This window comes from Muscardinus avellanarius (genome assembly GCF_963383645.1).
Source record: "Muscardinus avellanarius genome assembly, chromosome: 10".
NCBI lineage: Eukaryota > Metazoa > Chordata > Mammalia > Rodentia > Gliridae > Muscardinus > Muscardinus avellanarius.
This window is the reverse complement of record NC_137796.1, coordinates 361,819-378,062: the sequence shown is the minus strand read 5'-3', so window position 1 is coordinate 378,062 and position 16,244 is coordinate 361,819. Positions and strand designations below refer to the sequence as shown.

Here is a 16,244-nt window from a genome sequence, read left to right as displayed (position 1 = left end):
CCACAAAAGTTAATTAATTAATTAATTAAATAAAATAAAATAAACTGGCCATGGTACTTGTAATCCCAGTACTTGGGAGGCTGTGATAGGAGGATCACAGGTTCAAAGCCAGCCTCAGCAACTTAGTAAGGTTCTGAGCAACCCAGTGAGACCCTGTTTCCAAATAAGAAATAAAATCAGGCTCAGGGTGTAGCTTGGAGATAGAATGCCCTCTAGGTTCAATCCCTAGTATAATTAATAAATTAATTTTTAAAAACTAAACTAAAATAGGGCCTTTTCTACACAAATGAACTGGCTAGCCTAATTATAGAGCAGTATCCAGGCCCTCAACATCTACCCCATATTTTGTTTATTATGGTTCTGTGAATTGAACCCAGGGGCATTCTACCTTAAAGCTACAACCCTAGCCCTTTTTGTTCTTTATTTTGAAACAGGGTACCAACAAGTTACCAAAAGCTGGCAGTACCCGACTTTAACTCACTGTGTGTGTGTGTGTGTGTGTGTGTGTGTGTGTGTTACTAGGATTAGGATTGAACCCGGGGGCATTCTCTCTCTAAGCTACAACTCTAACCTATTTTACTTTTTATTTTGAAACAAGGTCTCACTACGTTGTAAAGGGCCTCACTAAGTAGCTGTGATCATCTTGTCCCAGTCTCCAAGGTGCTGCGATTACAAGCATGCACTACTGCGCCCATCTACCCCACACTTTTTGTATAACCAAAGAAATAACTGAGGTCAACATGTTTGCACAGGCCTGTAATCATACCTACTCAGAAGGCTGAGCAGAAGGACCATGTTCAAAGTCAGTTTATACAATTTAATGAGACCCTATCTCAAAATAAAAAACAAAAAGAGCTGGGGATAGCAGGTTGTAGTGGCACACACCTATAATTCTAGTACTTGGGAGGCTGAAACAGAAGGATTGCAGGTTTGAGGCCAGCCTCAGCAACTTAACGAGACCATGTTCAAAATAAAAATTAAATGGGCTAAAGGTGTAGTTTAAAGGTAGAATGACCCTGGGTTGGATTCCTGTACTACAAAACAAAACAAAAGGACAGTGAAAAGTGGCTGAACCCACAGCCTGAATCTAGGGCGTCCACACGCACCAACTGGTCCTGCTGCTTGAGCTCTGGAGCGAGGACGCTGAGCCGAACCTTCGTTCTCTCACAGAAGCTGTCATCCTTACTGTGACCCAAGGCAGCACTCAGTTTTTCAGAAACCAGAGCCATCTGTGCAGATACAGCTGCAAGCAGAAGAGCAGTTAGAGGTGAAATGTGGCCAGGAGTGATGCCCAGCGAGGCTGCCAGCCTCACAGAAACCACACGGCAGCAGCCACTCTCTGCCTGGGACCCAGAGCTGCTCCTCGGGGCGGGCAGGGCGGCGGGCCTGCGGCAGCCTGACCAGCTGCCTGGGGCCCAGCCAGGGAGAGAGAACCAGTGCATGCTCTTGCTGCAGGTGCACACCATCAGACCATCGACACGCAGGGTACCTGCTGCTTGTGACGCAGCACGTGGTGTGGACGAGACAGGCCTGATGTCTTTGTTACCTCTCTGGATCAGCTGAGAGTCTGACTGACCTTCCCCATCTGAAACCCCTTCATACTGCATCTGCCCAGCACAAGGCCTCCAGGTGCCAGATCCTGGGATGACCCAGAGGCCCACAACCCTAGCTGAGCATGCAAACCTCTCTGCTGCTTCTGTGACCTGACAGCTGTCAATCTTTTGCTGCAGAAGTAGAGGCCTGCCGGGCGTGGTGGCGCACGCTTGTAATCCCCGCGCTTGGGAGGCGGAGACAGGAGGATCGCGCAGGTTCGGAGCCAGCCTTGCTGGCTTAAGAGACCCTGTTTCCAAATAAAAAAATATATAAAATAGGTCTGGGAGTGTAGCCCGTAGGTAGAAGGGCTTCCAGGAACCCCAGTACCATAAAAAAAAAAAAAAGAAGTAGAGGCCTTCCTAATGCCTGCGAATGAAACATTCTGAGCAAGGTGCACTAGCACACCCCTGCAGTGCCAGCACGTGGGTGGGAGGCTGAGCAGGAGGAACGCTTGAACCTGGAATTCAAGCCTAGCTTGAGCAGCATAGTGAGACCTCGTGTTCTGAGCAAGCACAGCTTCTGACATGTGTGCACATGGCCAGAGGGAGGGTGTGTGGAGGAGCTGCTGTCCTAGCAAGACAAGAGGCCCTGCAGGTTTGTCCATATTTCCTCGACAAGCCCTATCTTGGCTTGAGTGAACTGTGCTCATCATGCATTAACATCAGCTATTTGGTACAAAGGGTGGATGTGGTTTATCCCCCAGGGGTTCACATGCTGGGAGCTGGAAACTTGGTCCAAGGATGGTGGTGTTGGGAGGGGGCCCTTTAAAGGATGAAGTTTGTAGGTGAAGGACAGAGGTCTTCACAGGACACTGGCCTGGCTTCCCAGGTCTCCTGGCACCTGTAGCCTGTGATGCGCTCTGCTCTCAGCGCTGTCCTCCTAACCCTCCATCAGAGTGTGGTACAGCCAAGCCAATAGGGCCACCTGGTCATGGATTGTTAGTTTCACAAACCAGAAGCTAAATAAACCTCTTTTTTACAAAATTACCTAGTTCTAGGTATTTTAGACTGTAAACACTCAGTAAAAAATGTGGCTTATGCCGGGCATGGTGGCGCACGCTTGTAATCCCCATGCTTGGGAGGCATAGACAGGAGGATCATGCAGGTTTGAAGCCAGCCGTGCTGGCTTAAGAGACCCTGTTTCCAAATAAAAATATAAAATAGGTCTGGGAGGTAGCCTGGAGGTAGAAGGGCTTCTAGAAAACCCAGTACCACCAAAAAAGAAAAAAAAAAAAAAAAAAAAAAGCCGGGTGTGGTGGTGCACGCTTGTAATACCCGTGCTTAGAAGGCAGAGACAGGAGGATCGCGCAGGTTCGAAGCCAGCCACGCGCGCTGGCTTAGGAGACCCTGTTTCCAAATCAAATAAAAATGTAAAAATAGGTCTGGGGGTGTAGCCCGGAGGTAGAAGGGCTTCCAGGAACCCCAGTACCACCAAAAAACAAAACAAAACAAAAAAAGTGGCTTAAGCTGGGCATGGTGGAGCATGCCTGTAATCTTAGTCCTTAGGAGGCTGAGAGAGAATTGCATGTTCGAAGCCAGCCACTCAGTAACTTGGTGAGGTTTGCATCAACTTAGTGAGACCCTATTTCCAGATAAAAAAAATATAATAGATCGGGGGTATAGTCCAAAGGTAGAGGGCCCTGTGGAAGTAACACAAAATAAGTAAAATAAAATAGGGCTGGAGGTACAGCTCAGAGGTAGAATGAGCCTGGATTCAAACCCCAGCATCATGAAGAAAAAAAAGAAAGTGGCTTATTTTATTTCTTGATATTAAGGATTTAACCCGAGGGCATTCTACTTCCAAGCTACACCCTTAGTGATTTTTATTTCTTTGAAGCAGTTTCAATACATTGCTGAGGGCTGGCTCTGATCGTTCCTTCCTCCTGTTCCGGCTTCCCAAGTACTGGGACTACAGGTGTGTGCCACCACATCTAGTGGCTTACTTGTTTTAGATTCTACATGCACTATAATAAAAATCTGAAAGTACTGGAAGTAGTATTTTATGTCGCAGGCCACTGTTCTCAGAGTGCCTTGAGACGGCACATGTTCCTACTCCACAGAGGACCACTGCACACTATTTTAGAGAAGTCATGCAGAAGCAGGGTTACAGCAGAGACCTGGCATGCTCAATGTTACTCCTACACAGAGTCAGGGTAAGAAATAAAACTACACCTCCTACTAGCTTCATTCGGTTCTCCTCCTCGCACCATCTGCCCTACTGAGGTGCCAACAGCAGAACACTCATCTTCTGCCCAGGGTCCCTCACCCTCTGCACCCACCCGTGCTGCAGCGAATTCCACTGCTCATCACTGGGCATGGGAGGACACCCCAGTCTCCATTACTGTGGGCTGCAGCTGCAGGCTGTACACTCTTACAGACATGGACACCCACCACGAATACCCCATCCTCACCGTCATACTGGGTAGGGTCTGTCATCAGGGCTCTGAGTTCTCCCAGTGCGGCTGTAAGTGGCCCCAGCGGCTCCTGGGCACAGCCAGGTTCTGCCTTCATTCCTGGAGCTGCATTTGAGAGGGGTGAGAAACTGTCACAATCAGGCCACATGTCAAACACACTCAGTAGCACTGTTCAGCACAAGAGGAAAAACCTCACATGGCTGAGTGTGGAGATGCTAATGTACAGGTTGTGTGCAGGTGCCAGGCCCTAGGAGTCAAGGAGGAGGCAAATAGATCCTTTCTCCAACACTAGATGCTATGTGTCCTATTAAAAAACAAAACACAAAGCCGAGTATGGTGGCGCATGCCTGTAATCCCAGGACTTGTGAGGTTAAGACAGGAGGATTGCAGGTTCGAGGACAATCTCAGCAAATGGTGAAACTTTCATCAACCTAGGGAGATGCTATTTCAAAATAAAAATAAAATTGAGTTTGGGGTGTATCTTGGAGATCAAATGTTCTTGGGCTTAATCCCCAGTAAACACACACACACACACACACACACACACACACACACACACACACTACTTGTAAACAAGTTTAAGAAAAAAGTAGTTACACACATCATTGCCATACTTTCAAAAGCTCATATATAGCTGGGCATGATTATAATCCTAGTACTTGGGAGGCCGAAACAGAAGGATTGCAGGTTCACAGCCAACCTCAGCTACTTAGTGAGACTCTGTTTCAAAATAAAGAATAAGCTAGGCATAGTGGTGGACAATTGTAATCAGAGCACTTGGGAGGCTGAGACAGGAGGATCACAGCTTCACGCCTAGCCTCAGCTACTTAATGAGGCCTTCCACAACTTAGTGAGATCCTATTTCAAAATAAAGAATAAAAAATAGGGCAGGGGGTGTAGCTCAGAGGTAGAATGCTCCTAGGTTTAATCCTAAGTACTGCAATAAAGAAATTCATATGTATAATAATAAAAGAGCACATGCCTATAATCTTTGTACTTTTGAGGCTGAGAAAGGAGGATCACAGGTTCAAAGCCAGCAACTTAGTAAGGCCCTCAGTAGTTTATTGAGATCCTGTTTCCAAATAAAGATAAAATAGAGCTGGGTGTAGCTAGGAAGTAAAATACCCCTGGGTTCAATCTCCAGCACCACCAAAAACAGACAAAAAAGAGGACAGAACGAGAAAAGTAAAGGTCAGTATGGATGGGTGACATACAGTCCTTGTTCTCAAAAGTTTACGTGACACGGCTGTCCTTAGAACAGAACGCAAGAGACTGAGCATTAGAATACAAGAATATAAGAGATAATCACCAGCTCTCCACCTACAACTAGCAAATTCACTAAGAAACAAGGTGTATTTATATGTTTGTAAAAGATAACCTTTCAAACCTCCCACATATTATTTTCATTATTAAAAAGGAAAGTTTGCTGCATGGTTAAAAGCAAAACAAGCCGGGCATGGTGGCGCACGCTTGTAATCCCCACACTTGGGAGGTGGAGACAGGAGGATCGTGCAGGTGAAGCCGGCCTTGTTGGCTTAAGAGACCCTGTTGCCAAATAAAAATATAAAAAATAGGTGTCTGGGAGTGTAGCCTAGAGGTAAAAGGGTTTCCAGAAACCCCAGTACCAACAAAACAAAACAGCAAAACAAGCTGGGTGTTTGTAATCCCAGTACTTGGGAGGCATATACTAGAAGGTCACAAGTTCAAGACCAGCCTCAGCAACATAGTGATGCCCTCCACAACTCAGTGAGACCCTTGTTTCAAAATAAAAAATTTAATCCTAGCTGGAGGCGTAGCTTGGAGGTAGAATGCCCCTGGGTTTCATCCCCAGTAACACACACACACACACACACACACACACACACACACACACACAGGCAAAACAAGCAGTGGTGCACACCTATAATCCCAGTACTTGGGAGGCTGGAACAGGAAGTTTGCAAGTTCAAGGACAGCCTCAGCAAGTAGTGAGATCCTCATCAACCTAGTGAGCTTGTTTCAAAATAAAACCAAGCCAGGCGTGGTGGCGCAAGCTTGTAGTTCCCGCGCTTGGGAGGCAGAGACAGGAGGATCGCGCTGGTTTGAAGCCAGCCTTGCTGGCTTAAGAGACCCTGTTTCCAAATATATATATATGAAAAAAAAATATATATATATGTATGAAAATAGGTCTGGGAGTGTAACCTGGAGGTAGAAGGTATAGAAGGGTTTCCAGGAACCCCAAAACCACAAAAATAAAAAATAAAAAATAAAAATAAAAACAAAATAAGGGCTGGGGTAGAGCTCAAAGGTAGAACTACATCCACGTTGAATCCCTACCACCACAATAAATAAACAAACAAACAAAATGAGTTCAAATTCTGGATATCTGAAAAAGACACACACACAGAAACGTATTGCTGTGCACATACCTCTCACATAAAACTAGAAATCACAGGTTCTATTTATAAGCCCAATTGAATAACTATTAGAAAGCATTCTATAGCCCCCGGGTTGTGGGACGCAGTGGTACATACCTGTAATCCTAGAGACTCAAGAAGCTGAGACAGGAGGATCACAAGTTCAAGGGCAACTTATTAAGGATTGGGGCATAGCTAAGTGGTAAGGTGGCCCTGGGTTCAATTCCTGGTACTATAAAATCAAAACAAACAAACAAACACCATGGCTTCAACAACCACGGGCTGGCTCCTTGACGAAGTGACATCACAAAAACACTAGGCCCTGCCGGCATCTCTAGCTATCCCCACATCTCATGTCAGTCGGCAGAGCCCCAGGCACTGATGCGTGAGGTGGGCAGGAATGTGCCAGCAACAACCTGCAGGACTGCCCCAGGCACGGGAGTCCTTCCCCAACCAAAACCACTAGCAGAACTGTCTAAACAGGCAGATGATGACTGCACACAACTGCACCACAACACGCCTCCACATCACGGCACAGATGACAATTAAGATGGTGGGCTCCAGACAGCAGGCTGCACTCCCAGAGAGTACACTGGTAGGCAGCGCCAGGCCCCCAATGTGAGGACCTGAGCCCATGGCACCCTGGCTGGCCCCAGATGCTGTGACTGACCTGGTGTCAACGCCGCGGATGGTGTCTGAACCTGTGGCCCTGGGCTGAGCAAACATGGCCTGAACATGGAGGTCACCGATGTGGCTGTCAGGTGAAATGCCCAGCACCAGCAAAACGAGACTTACCTACTGGTGGCTTTTCCTCAGCAGCAGAACAGGCATGGCGGTAGGTGGCGTAGAGAGACTGGGGAATTTTATCTGCTCTAGATCAGAAAACAGTAATCCCCAAATCAACAACAACTTAACTTTCAAGTGTCTAACTCCAAGACTATTTATATAAACATATTAAATTTAAATAAATTTTGCAATACTGTATATTGGTGTCCTGGTTTTAGAGGAAAAACACATATATATGATTTAAAATGTATGTATGGTACTTGCTCTTTCATAATATGCCATACATTAGTCATAAGTAATGAATAATACTACGAAGGACACTGACACTGTTTTGTATGTGTGGCACTGGGGATTGAATCCAGGCATGCTCTATCATTGAGCTACATTCCCAACTCCCCCACCCCTCTTTTTTGCGGTACTGGGACTGGAACCCAGGGGGATTCTACCTCCAAGCTATACCCCCAGCCCTAATTTTTATTCTTATTCTTTATTTTGAAAGAGAGTTTCACTGAGTTGCAAAGAGCTAAGTAGCTGAGGCTTTCCGCAAACCGCCATCCTCCTGTCTCAGCCTCCTGAATGCTGGGATTACAAGTGTGCGCCACCACGCCGGACTTAACCCTTTTTATTTTTACTTTTGAGACCGGGTCTTGTTATGATGCCCATGCAGGTCTAACCTGAAATCCTCCTGCCTCAGCCTTCCAAGTACTAGGATTACAGGCATGTACCACCGTGCTTGGCCGCATATCAGGCTTTAACCTGGAGCGTGACTGTGTCCTTGTTCTTTTCTGCTTCCTGTCAGTCTGTTTGCAGTGAAGGGGGAGCTGCACAGCTCCAGCCTTTCAGCCATCCACCTGGCCTTCTTCAAGCCTTGCCAGTGCGTTCCCTAGAGCATGCGGTGCACACTGAAGTCTCTTGAGCAGGCATGCACACAGGACGGTCCCACTCTCTATGGAGGCTTGGTGCCCGCGTCTGCAGGTGCAGGTGCCTGCACAGCCCCCGGCCTGCCCCCTGGCTCCTGTGCTGTGGCTGCTGCACCTGCACCAGGCAACACCAGCTCTGTGAGCACCCTATGCCACTGTACACAAAATAATGGGTCAAAGCATTTGAAACTCATGCAATGGAAATTTTTCTAAAAACTTATATGATTCAAGAAAGAATAAAATACCCGACTAAACTAGTAACAATTTACAAAACTGAGTGGGGGCCAAAAGTCACCACAAATCACCAAGAGCAGATGGTTGTGTAGCTGAGCTTTGCTTACTGTAGTTAAAAGATGCCACTTTATGAGCCCTATAATTCCCTACTAAACTAAAAATCCTTCCTAATAAGACAAAGGTTAAGAAGTATAAAAATTGGAAGAGACAAACTTTTGTTCTTCTAGGTAATGTGATTATCTACAAAGAAACCCTACCTACCAGTTAGCCATGACTAGAACTACAGTCAGCAGAGTTACCGGATACCAAGACACCTACACCGCAGCAAAAACTGAAAAAATTTCAAGAGAATATGCTGTTCACCACAGCAACAAAATCTAGGTGCTTACTAGTAAGCTTAAAAAATCTTTTTTTTTTTTTTTTTTTTTTTTTGGTACTAGAGATGGAACCTAGGGGCTTTCTACCTCCAAGTTATACTCCCAGCCCTATTTTATACTTTATTTGGAAACAGGGTCTCACTAAGTTGCTGAGAGCTTCACTAAGTAGCTGAGGCTGGCTTTGAACCTGCGCGATCCCCCTGTCTCAGCCTTCCAAACACGGGGGTGACAAGCATGCGCCAACACGCCCAGCTTAACAAAATCTTTATAACAAAAAGATACACTATAGGATGGAAAACTCAGTATCAGAATCCAGGGTCCTTAAATCTATAAAATCAATGAAATTCTGTTCAAAATACTAAATATAAATAGCCTACACCAAGTATGATGGTGCGTGCCTCTAATCCCAGTACTTGGGAAGCTGAGACAGGAAGATTGCAGGTTTGAGGACAGTTTCAGCAAGTAGTGAGACTATCATCAACCTAGCGAGACCCTGTTTCCAAATAAATAAAATTGGGCTGGGGGTGTAGCTCAGAAGTAGAATGCCTCTGGGTCCAATCCTCAGTGTGACAACAACAAAATTCCAGCCAGCCAGACGTGGTGGCACACACTTGTAATCCCAGTACTTGGGAGGCTAAGATAGGAGGATTACAAGTTCATGGCCAGCCTTAGCAACTTAGACCCTATTTCAAAATAAAAACTTAAATAGGCTAGAGGTGTAACTCAGAGGTAAAATGCCTCTGGGTTCAATTCCCAGTACTACACACACACAACACACAACACACACACACACACACACACACACACACACACACACTCCAAAGATGTTCATTGAAGCACTATCAAAACTAGCTAGCGCCGGGCGTGGTGGCGCACGCTTGTAATCCCCACGCTTGGGAGGCAGAGACAGGAGGATCGCGCAGGTTCGAAGCCAGCCACGCGCGCTGGCTTAGGAGACCCTGTTTCCAAATAAAAATGGAAAAATAGGTCTGGGAGTGTAGCCCGGAGGTAGAAGGGCTTCCAGGAACCCCAGTACCACCAAAAAAAAAAAAAAAAAAAAACTAGATAGGCAGGGTGGTGCTTGCCTGTAATCTCAATACTTGGGCGTCTGAGACAGAAGGATCACAGTTTGAAGATAGCCTCTGCAAGTAGTAAGACTCTTATCAACCTAGTGAGACCCTGTTTCAAAAAAAAAAAAAAAAAGGACTGGATATATAGGTTAGAAGTAAAATGCCCCTGGGTTCAATCCCTAGTAACACACACACACACACACACACACACACACAGGAAAAGAAAAAGAAAAGAAGAAAAAAGACAAAAACTGGGTTGGGGGTATAGCTCAGAAGTAGAAGGCTCTTTGGTTCAATATCCAGTATCTCACTATCACACACACACACACACACACACACACACACACCCCTAAAACAAGCAAACAAACAAAAAAAACTAAATGAAGTGTGGTGGTGTACTTTGTAATAACAATACTTGGGAGATTGAGACAGGAAGATCAAAGGTTCAAGGCCAGTCTCAGCAACGTAGTAAGACCCTCAGTAACATAGCAAGACCCTGTTTCAAAATAAAAAATAAAGATCTAGGTGTGGAGGCGCACACTTGTAATCACAAACTTGGGAGGATGAAACAGGAGGATCGCAGGTTCACAGTTGGCCTCAGCTACTTAGTGAGGCCCTCTACAACTTAGTGAGACCCTGTTTCAAATTAAAGAATAAAAATAGAGCCGGGTGTGGTGGCACACGCTTGTAATCCCAGCATTTGGGAGACTGAGACAAGAGGATCACGGTTCGCAGACAGCCTCAGCTACTTAGTGAGGCCCTCTGCAACTCAGTGAGACCTGGTTTCAAAATAAAGAATAAAAATAGGGCAGGGGGTGTCACTCGGAGGTCGAATGACCCTGGGTTCCATCCCCAAACCCGCAAGAAAGAAAGAAAGAAAGAAAGAAAGAAAGAAAGAAAGAAAGAAAATAAATAGGGCAGGGGGCGGGTGTGGTAGTGCACGCTTGTAATCCCAGCATTTGGGAGGCTGAGACAGGAGGATCACAGTATGTGGCCAGCCTCAGCTACTTAGTGAGGCTCTTTGCAACTCAGTGAGACTCTGTTTCAAAATAAAGAATAAAAAATAGGTCTGGGGGTGTAGCATAACTCAGCAGTAGAATTCCCCTGGGTTCGATCCCTACTACTGAAAAAAATAAAAATAAAAATAGGGCTGGGGGGGTGTAGCTCAAAAGTAGAATGCTCTGGGTTCAATTCCCAGTACTGCTAAATAAATAAATAAATAAATAAATAAATAAATAAATAATAAAAAGGGCTGGGAGTGGGAGTGTAGCTTGGAGGTAGAATGGCCCTGGGTTCTATCCCCAACACCAAAAAAACACAAAAACAAAAATCAAAATCCAAAAACGCCCACTGAAACAGCTCTTGCGTTACCTCTTCAGAGCCTCTATGAGAGCCACTCGAGAATCAGGGGCTGCTGGAAGCTGCAGGAAGAAAGAGGCAGCAAGTGAGACCCAGACAGAGGCACACTGCTCCCAGAAAGGCAACTGCAGGCATGCATACTTACCACGCGAGGGGTGAGCAAGGCGGGGAGGAAGTGGGACACATAGTAGGGCCTCCTGAATATGCTGCAGCACAGAAGGAAGGCACGCTGTCACTGCAGCCCAGGGGTGAGGCTCGGATGCTCAGTCATGTTTTTAGGCTCCTGGGCACTCTCCTGGATGTGTCACGCGGAGGGCAGTCTCACTAGCAACAGCTCTGCATTCTCGGGACTCTGCCCTTGTCCCCTCACCCCAGTGTAGCCGTGAAACTGGGGCAATCAGTCCACAAAGGTCCTTTGGGACCGTTCTGGGTGTTCTCCTTGAAATTGCTCTCAAACTCCCAAAAGCTGGAATCAGTTCGCCCACAGTAACAGTAGCCAGAATTTAAGATGTTTTGGGATCACACTGAATTCACGGGTGTTCTGCTACGTGCCCCCCGACACGGCTCCATACTGGTCACTAAGAAAGCATTAATTAAAAACCACAGTCCCTACACACTGGGCCTGCTGTCTGTTTCTAGGAGGGAGGGCACCTTATGCCACCACAGAAGCAGGTGCCTCATGGCAGGGCACGGTTCTGACCTCACTCTGTACCATCCCGTAGCCTCGTGGTGGCACCGAGTGTCACACACACGCCCTGGACCCATCCCCACTCCAGGTACTATGAGGACAGACACAGGCCGCAGGTGAAAGGTCCTGCCGTGCTGACGGCCATCACGGTGGGGTCTGGGTTCGGGTTAGGGTGTGCTGCTGCCAACAGCTGCTCCTGGAAGCCCAGCCCTACCTGGCCTCCATTACGGGGACTGGGATCTTCCCGGTGTGTTCGAACACCATGATGGCCTTCTCGACATCCTGGGCCGCCTGGTTGTGGGGCTGGTTTCCAAACAGGGAAATGAACAGAAGGGTTGAAAGAGGGGAACACGAGGACTTAAGGATAGCACTGACCTGCTCTCTCCCTTGTTGCCGTGAATCTCTGGACTGATTAAAGGTAAAAGCCAAGACAGGCAGGGGACCTGGATCATTCACACGAACCCTCCAAATACCAGCACAAAAGGGAAGGGATCACATTGGCTGTTTTCTGCCTCAGAAGCTCGGGATGGAGGCCCCTGGGTTCAGCTGAGCCCTACTCTGAGACGTCACTGCCCTCCTGGGAGAGCTCGCCCTTCCCTTTTCTGCCTGTGAGCTGCTATCTTGCCTTTTCTTGCTGCTGCCCCTTCTGGGAGAGTAAAGAGTTGGAGTAAAGATTGAAAGGCGAGAAGAAGTAGAACTTAATCTTTGGGATTCAAAAAAATTATGAAATGGCAACTTATGAACACCAATAAGTTTTGAATGGGAAATCGCATGACACTCTTTCACCTACACTGGCAGCAGCCAGAATCTACGATGAAAGCATCTGTAAGAATTCTTCAGCAATCACAACTTTAAAGTAAAAAGTCTTAAGAAACAGCCAGGTGTGGTGGCACACGCTTATAATCCCCGCACTTGGGAGGCGGAGACAGGAGGATCTTGCAGGTTCGAAGTCAGCCACACGTGCTGGCTTAGGAGACCCTGTTTCCAAATAAAAATGTAAAAATCGGGGCGTGTAGCCCGGAGGTAGAAGGGCTTCCAGGAACCCCAGTACCACCAAAAAAAAAAAAAAAAGCCTTAAGAAACAGAAGGTTGAGCCAGGCATGGTGGCACACACCTTTAATCTCAGTACTTGAGAGACTGAGATGGATCACAGGTTCAAGGGCAGCCTCAGCAAGTATGAGACTTTCATCAAACTAAAGAGACCCTGTTTCACACTTGTAATGACAGCATTTGGGAGGCTGAGACAGGAGGATTGTGGTTTACGGACAGCCTCAGCTACTGTTTAGTGAGGCCCTTTGTAAATAAGTGAGACCCTGATTCAAAATAAAGAAAAAAAAATAGGGCTGCGGTGTAGCTTGGAGGTAGAATGCCCCTGGGTTCCACAGTACCGTAAAAACTAAAAAATAAATAAAGAGACCCTGTTTCAAAATTTAAAAAATAGGACTAGGGGTGTAGTTTGGAGACAGAATGCCCTTGGGTTCAATCCCTAGTACCAAAAAAAAAAAAAAAAGCAAAAAAAAACCGGGTTTTTTACACAGTGACATACATAATACATGGCTGCTGATTTATGGTTCATGTGGACAATCATGGCAGACCACTCAACCTACACACACTGAGAACCTGAGGAGAAAGTCACGTGGCCTGAGGCACTCCTGCACACATTTCCTCCCTCACGAGGGCCATCAGTCTGTGGGACAGCACAGAACACACACCCCAGGAAAACCAACACCTGGCTGCTTCAGAGGTGAACCAGACACAAAACGATGAGTGCTGAAAGAACTGGACCCGGACATGCAGGGCAGCCCCAGGCAGCGTTACCTCTGTGACGTCCCCGGCTGAGGACAAATCCTCATAGAGCCCCATGTTCTCCAGAGAAACCTTCAGAAAAGAAGAACGAGAGTATAAAAACAGACAGGCACTGGGTGCTGCCATAGGTCTAGGGTGGCACCAACTTGCCTTGAGGTCAGCCAGCCGCGTCCTGGCCAGCGTGACGTAGTCCGTGAGGAGGGAGCGGTACCTGCTGGGGACCAGTGGTGGGTGGAGAACATGTACCTGCACATGAGCACGGACAGGAAGTGTGGTGGCGTCAGTCAAGAGCCGCTACAGGTGCTGTCGGGGACAGCAGCAGAGCACTCGCAACATTTACAGCAAAATCACATCACACAACGAGAAGGCTGCCCCCGGGCAACGAGGAAGGAACGCCAATGAAATTGGTCCCACAAGCATTGGGCAACAGGTGGAGGGCCCTCATCAACTCGGCAAGGCCTTCCACTTAAAAAACTAAAATGGGCTGGGGGGTGTAGTTCAGAGGTCAAATGACCTGGGTTCAATCCTCAGAACCAAAACAAAAACAAAAACAGTCTAGTGATAGTGTAAAGTTCTATTTCTGTTTTCCTTTTCCTATAAGTGATGACCACTGGCAGTTTGGGTATATCCTTCCATTTTCTTCTCTTTGAACATATAAAAATACATCGTGGGGGGGGGCACTGAAGATGAACCAGGGGCATTCTACCTCCAAGGTACACTCCCACCCCTATTTTATGTTTACTTTGAAACAGGGTCTCACTAGGTTAATGAGAGTCTCACTATTTGCTGAGGCTGTCCTCGAACCTGTGATCCTCCTGTCTCAGCCTCCTATCATGCCCGGTTTAAAATTACATCATTTCGTGCTGGGCGTGGTAGTGCACACTTGTAATCCCAATACTTGGGAGGCTGAGACAGGAGGATTGCACAGGTTCAAAGCCAGCCTCAGCTACTTAGGCTCTCAGCAACTAAGACCCTGTTTCCAAATAAAGTACTAAACAGGTCTGGGAGTATAGCCTGGAGGTAGAAAATCCCCTGGGCTCAGTACCAAAAAAAAAAAAAAAAAAAAAAAGAAGGAAAAAAATTACACCATTTCTTAAAAACACAACTGGATTCTTTGTACAATTGCTCTTCCTGCAGTCCTCCCAGGCTCCCACCTTGGCTGGCTCATCCTTCTCCATGGCTGCAGGTCAACTCTCTGCACTCACATCCCAGGCCTCCCCCTGAGCTGCCTGGGAAGGGAAGAGGCCGTGCAGGCTCAGATGATGTGTGGTAGGTGACCCTTGCGGTGAAGAGGAGAGCAGAAAGCAGCAGGATCACGGTTGCTGCAGGCGACTCTTACCTGCATGTACCGAGGTGCTTCCCAGGGCACCAGGTCAGACAGGAACGTGAAAAGGAAAACCAATGCCTTCTTGCTACAGCCATGGTAGCCACGTGTACTCCCAAAGGAGGCCTGAAGAGAGACAGACATGAGCCCCCATGGCCTGCACTGCTCAGGGGCTCCCACCCTGTAGGCTGCACCATCTGGCATAGGCTGGGCTATTGCAGTCTGTCTCAAATAGAAAACTGCTACTAAAAGAGAGACTCGGAGTGATTTTGGTTCACAGACTTGCCCAGAGTTCCATCCCCAGCACTGCAAAAGGGTCATGGGGGAGAACACAGAAATAAGTTGCTGTACCAACTATGGTACCCTTTTGTGATTCCGAGGGACACAATCTATCAATTTCCCTGACGAGGCTCTTTACTCAGCAAACATTCATTGATGAACACCTTAACTTCCAAACCCGCCTTGAGAGGGCAGGACTCTGCAGGAGAGTGGTTGAGGACGCAGGTCAAAGATGTCACCCTTAGGACACTAAAATGGCCAGGCAGCTCTTCAGGACGGAAGCAAGCCTACCTTCACAAGCTAAGGCAATGCTGGAGTGAGTGGTGAGAGGAGACTGAAGGTCAGCACAAGCCTTGAATACACCACAAATAAACACACGTATGAGAACTCATGCAGAAACCACACAAACTCTGCATAGGACCACACGTGAAATCACAGCACACTTGATGTGTTCAAACCTTGTGGACAAGGTCCCATCATGAGAAACAGAATAGCAACCTGAGCTGTGCCCTTTTTTCTTTTTTTCTTGTTTTGCCTTGCCCAAAATATGGAATGCTTCACAAATTTGTGTGTCATTCTTGTGTAGGGGCCACCCTAATCTTGTTCCAATTTTAGTGTATGTGCCCAAAGCAAGCATGAGCCTTAACCTTTTATTTATTTATTTTTTTAATGTAGTACTGGGGATGGAACACAGGGGCATTCTTCCTCCGAGCTACACCCTCAACCCTATTTTATATTATTATTTTGTGTGTGTGTGTGTGTGTGTGTGTGTGTGTGTGTGGTACTGGGGTTCCTGGAAACCCTTCTACCTCCGGGCTACACTCCCAGACCTATTGTATACTTTTTAAAATTTAGAAACAGGATCTCTTAAGCCAGCGTGACTGGCTTCGAACCTGTATGATCCTCCTGTATCCGCCTCCCAAACGCAGTGATTAAAAGTGTGCACCACTACACCCAGCCATTTTATATTTTTAATTGGAAACAGGGTCTCTTAAACCA

The 16,244-nt window shown here is 46.9% G+C and overlaps 1 protein-coding gene across 1 annotated transcript in view; it reads right to left on the bottom strand.

Moving 5' to 3' along the window:
* The window catches only part of FANCA (FA complementation group A), a gene marked incomplete at both ends in the record, with an annotated part of 72,245 nt that overhangs the window by 28,997 nt on the left and 27,004 nt on the right, over positions 1 to 16,244 (bottom strand). Inside the window, 9 exons of the mRNA XM_080702852.1 lie at positions 1,107 to 1,243; positions 4,004 to 4,111; positions 7,180 to 7,274; positions 11,161 to 11,210; positions 11,294 to 11,354; positions 12,051 to 12,139; positions 13,655 to 13,714; positions 13,793 to 13,888; positions 14,982 to 15,092. Of these exons, the coding sequence (XP_080558978.1) occupies positions 1,107 to 1,243; positions 4,004 to 4,111; positions 7,180 to 7,274; positions 11,161 to 11,210; positions 11,294 to 11,354; positions 12,051 to 12,139; positions 13,655 to 13,714; positions 13,793 to 13,888; positions 14,982 to 15,092 (807 nt within the window). The remainder of the gene's footprint in view (positions 1 to 1,106; positions 1,244 to 4,003; positions 4,112 to 7,179; positions 7,275 to 11,160; positions 11,211 to 11,293; positions 11,355 to 12,050; positions 12,140 to 13,654; positions 13,715 to 13,792; positions 13,889 to 14,981; positions 15,093 to 16,244) is intronic.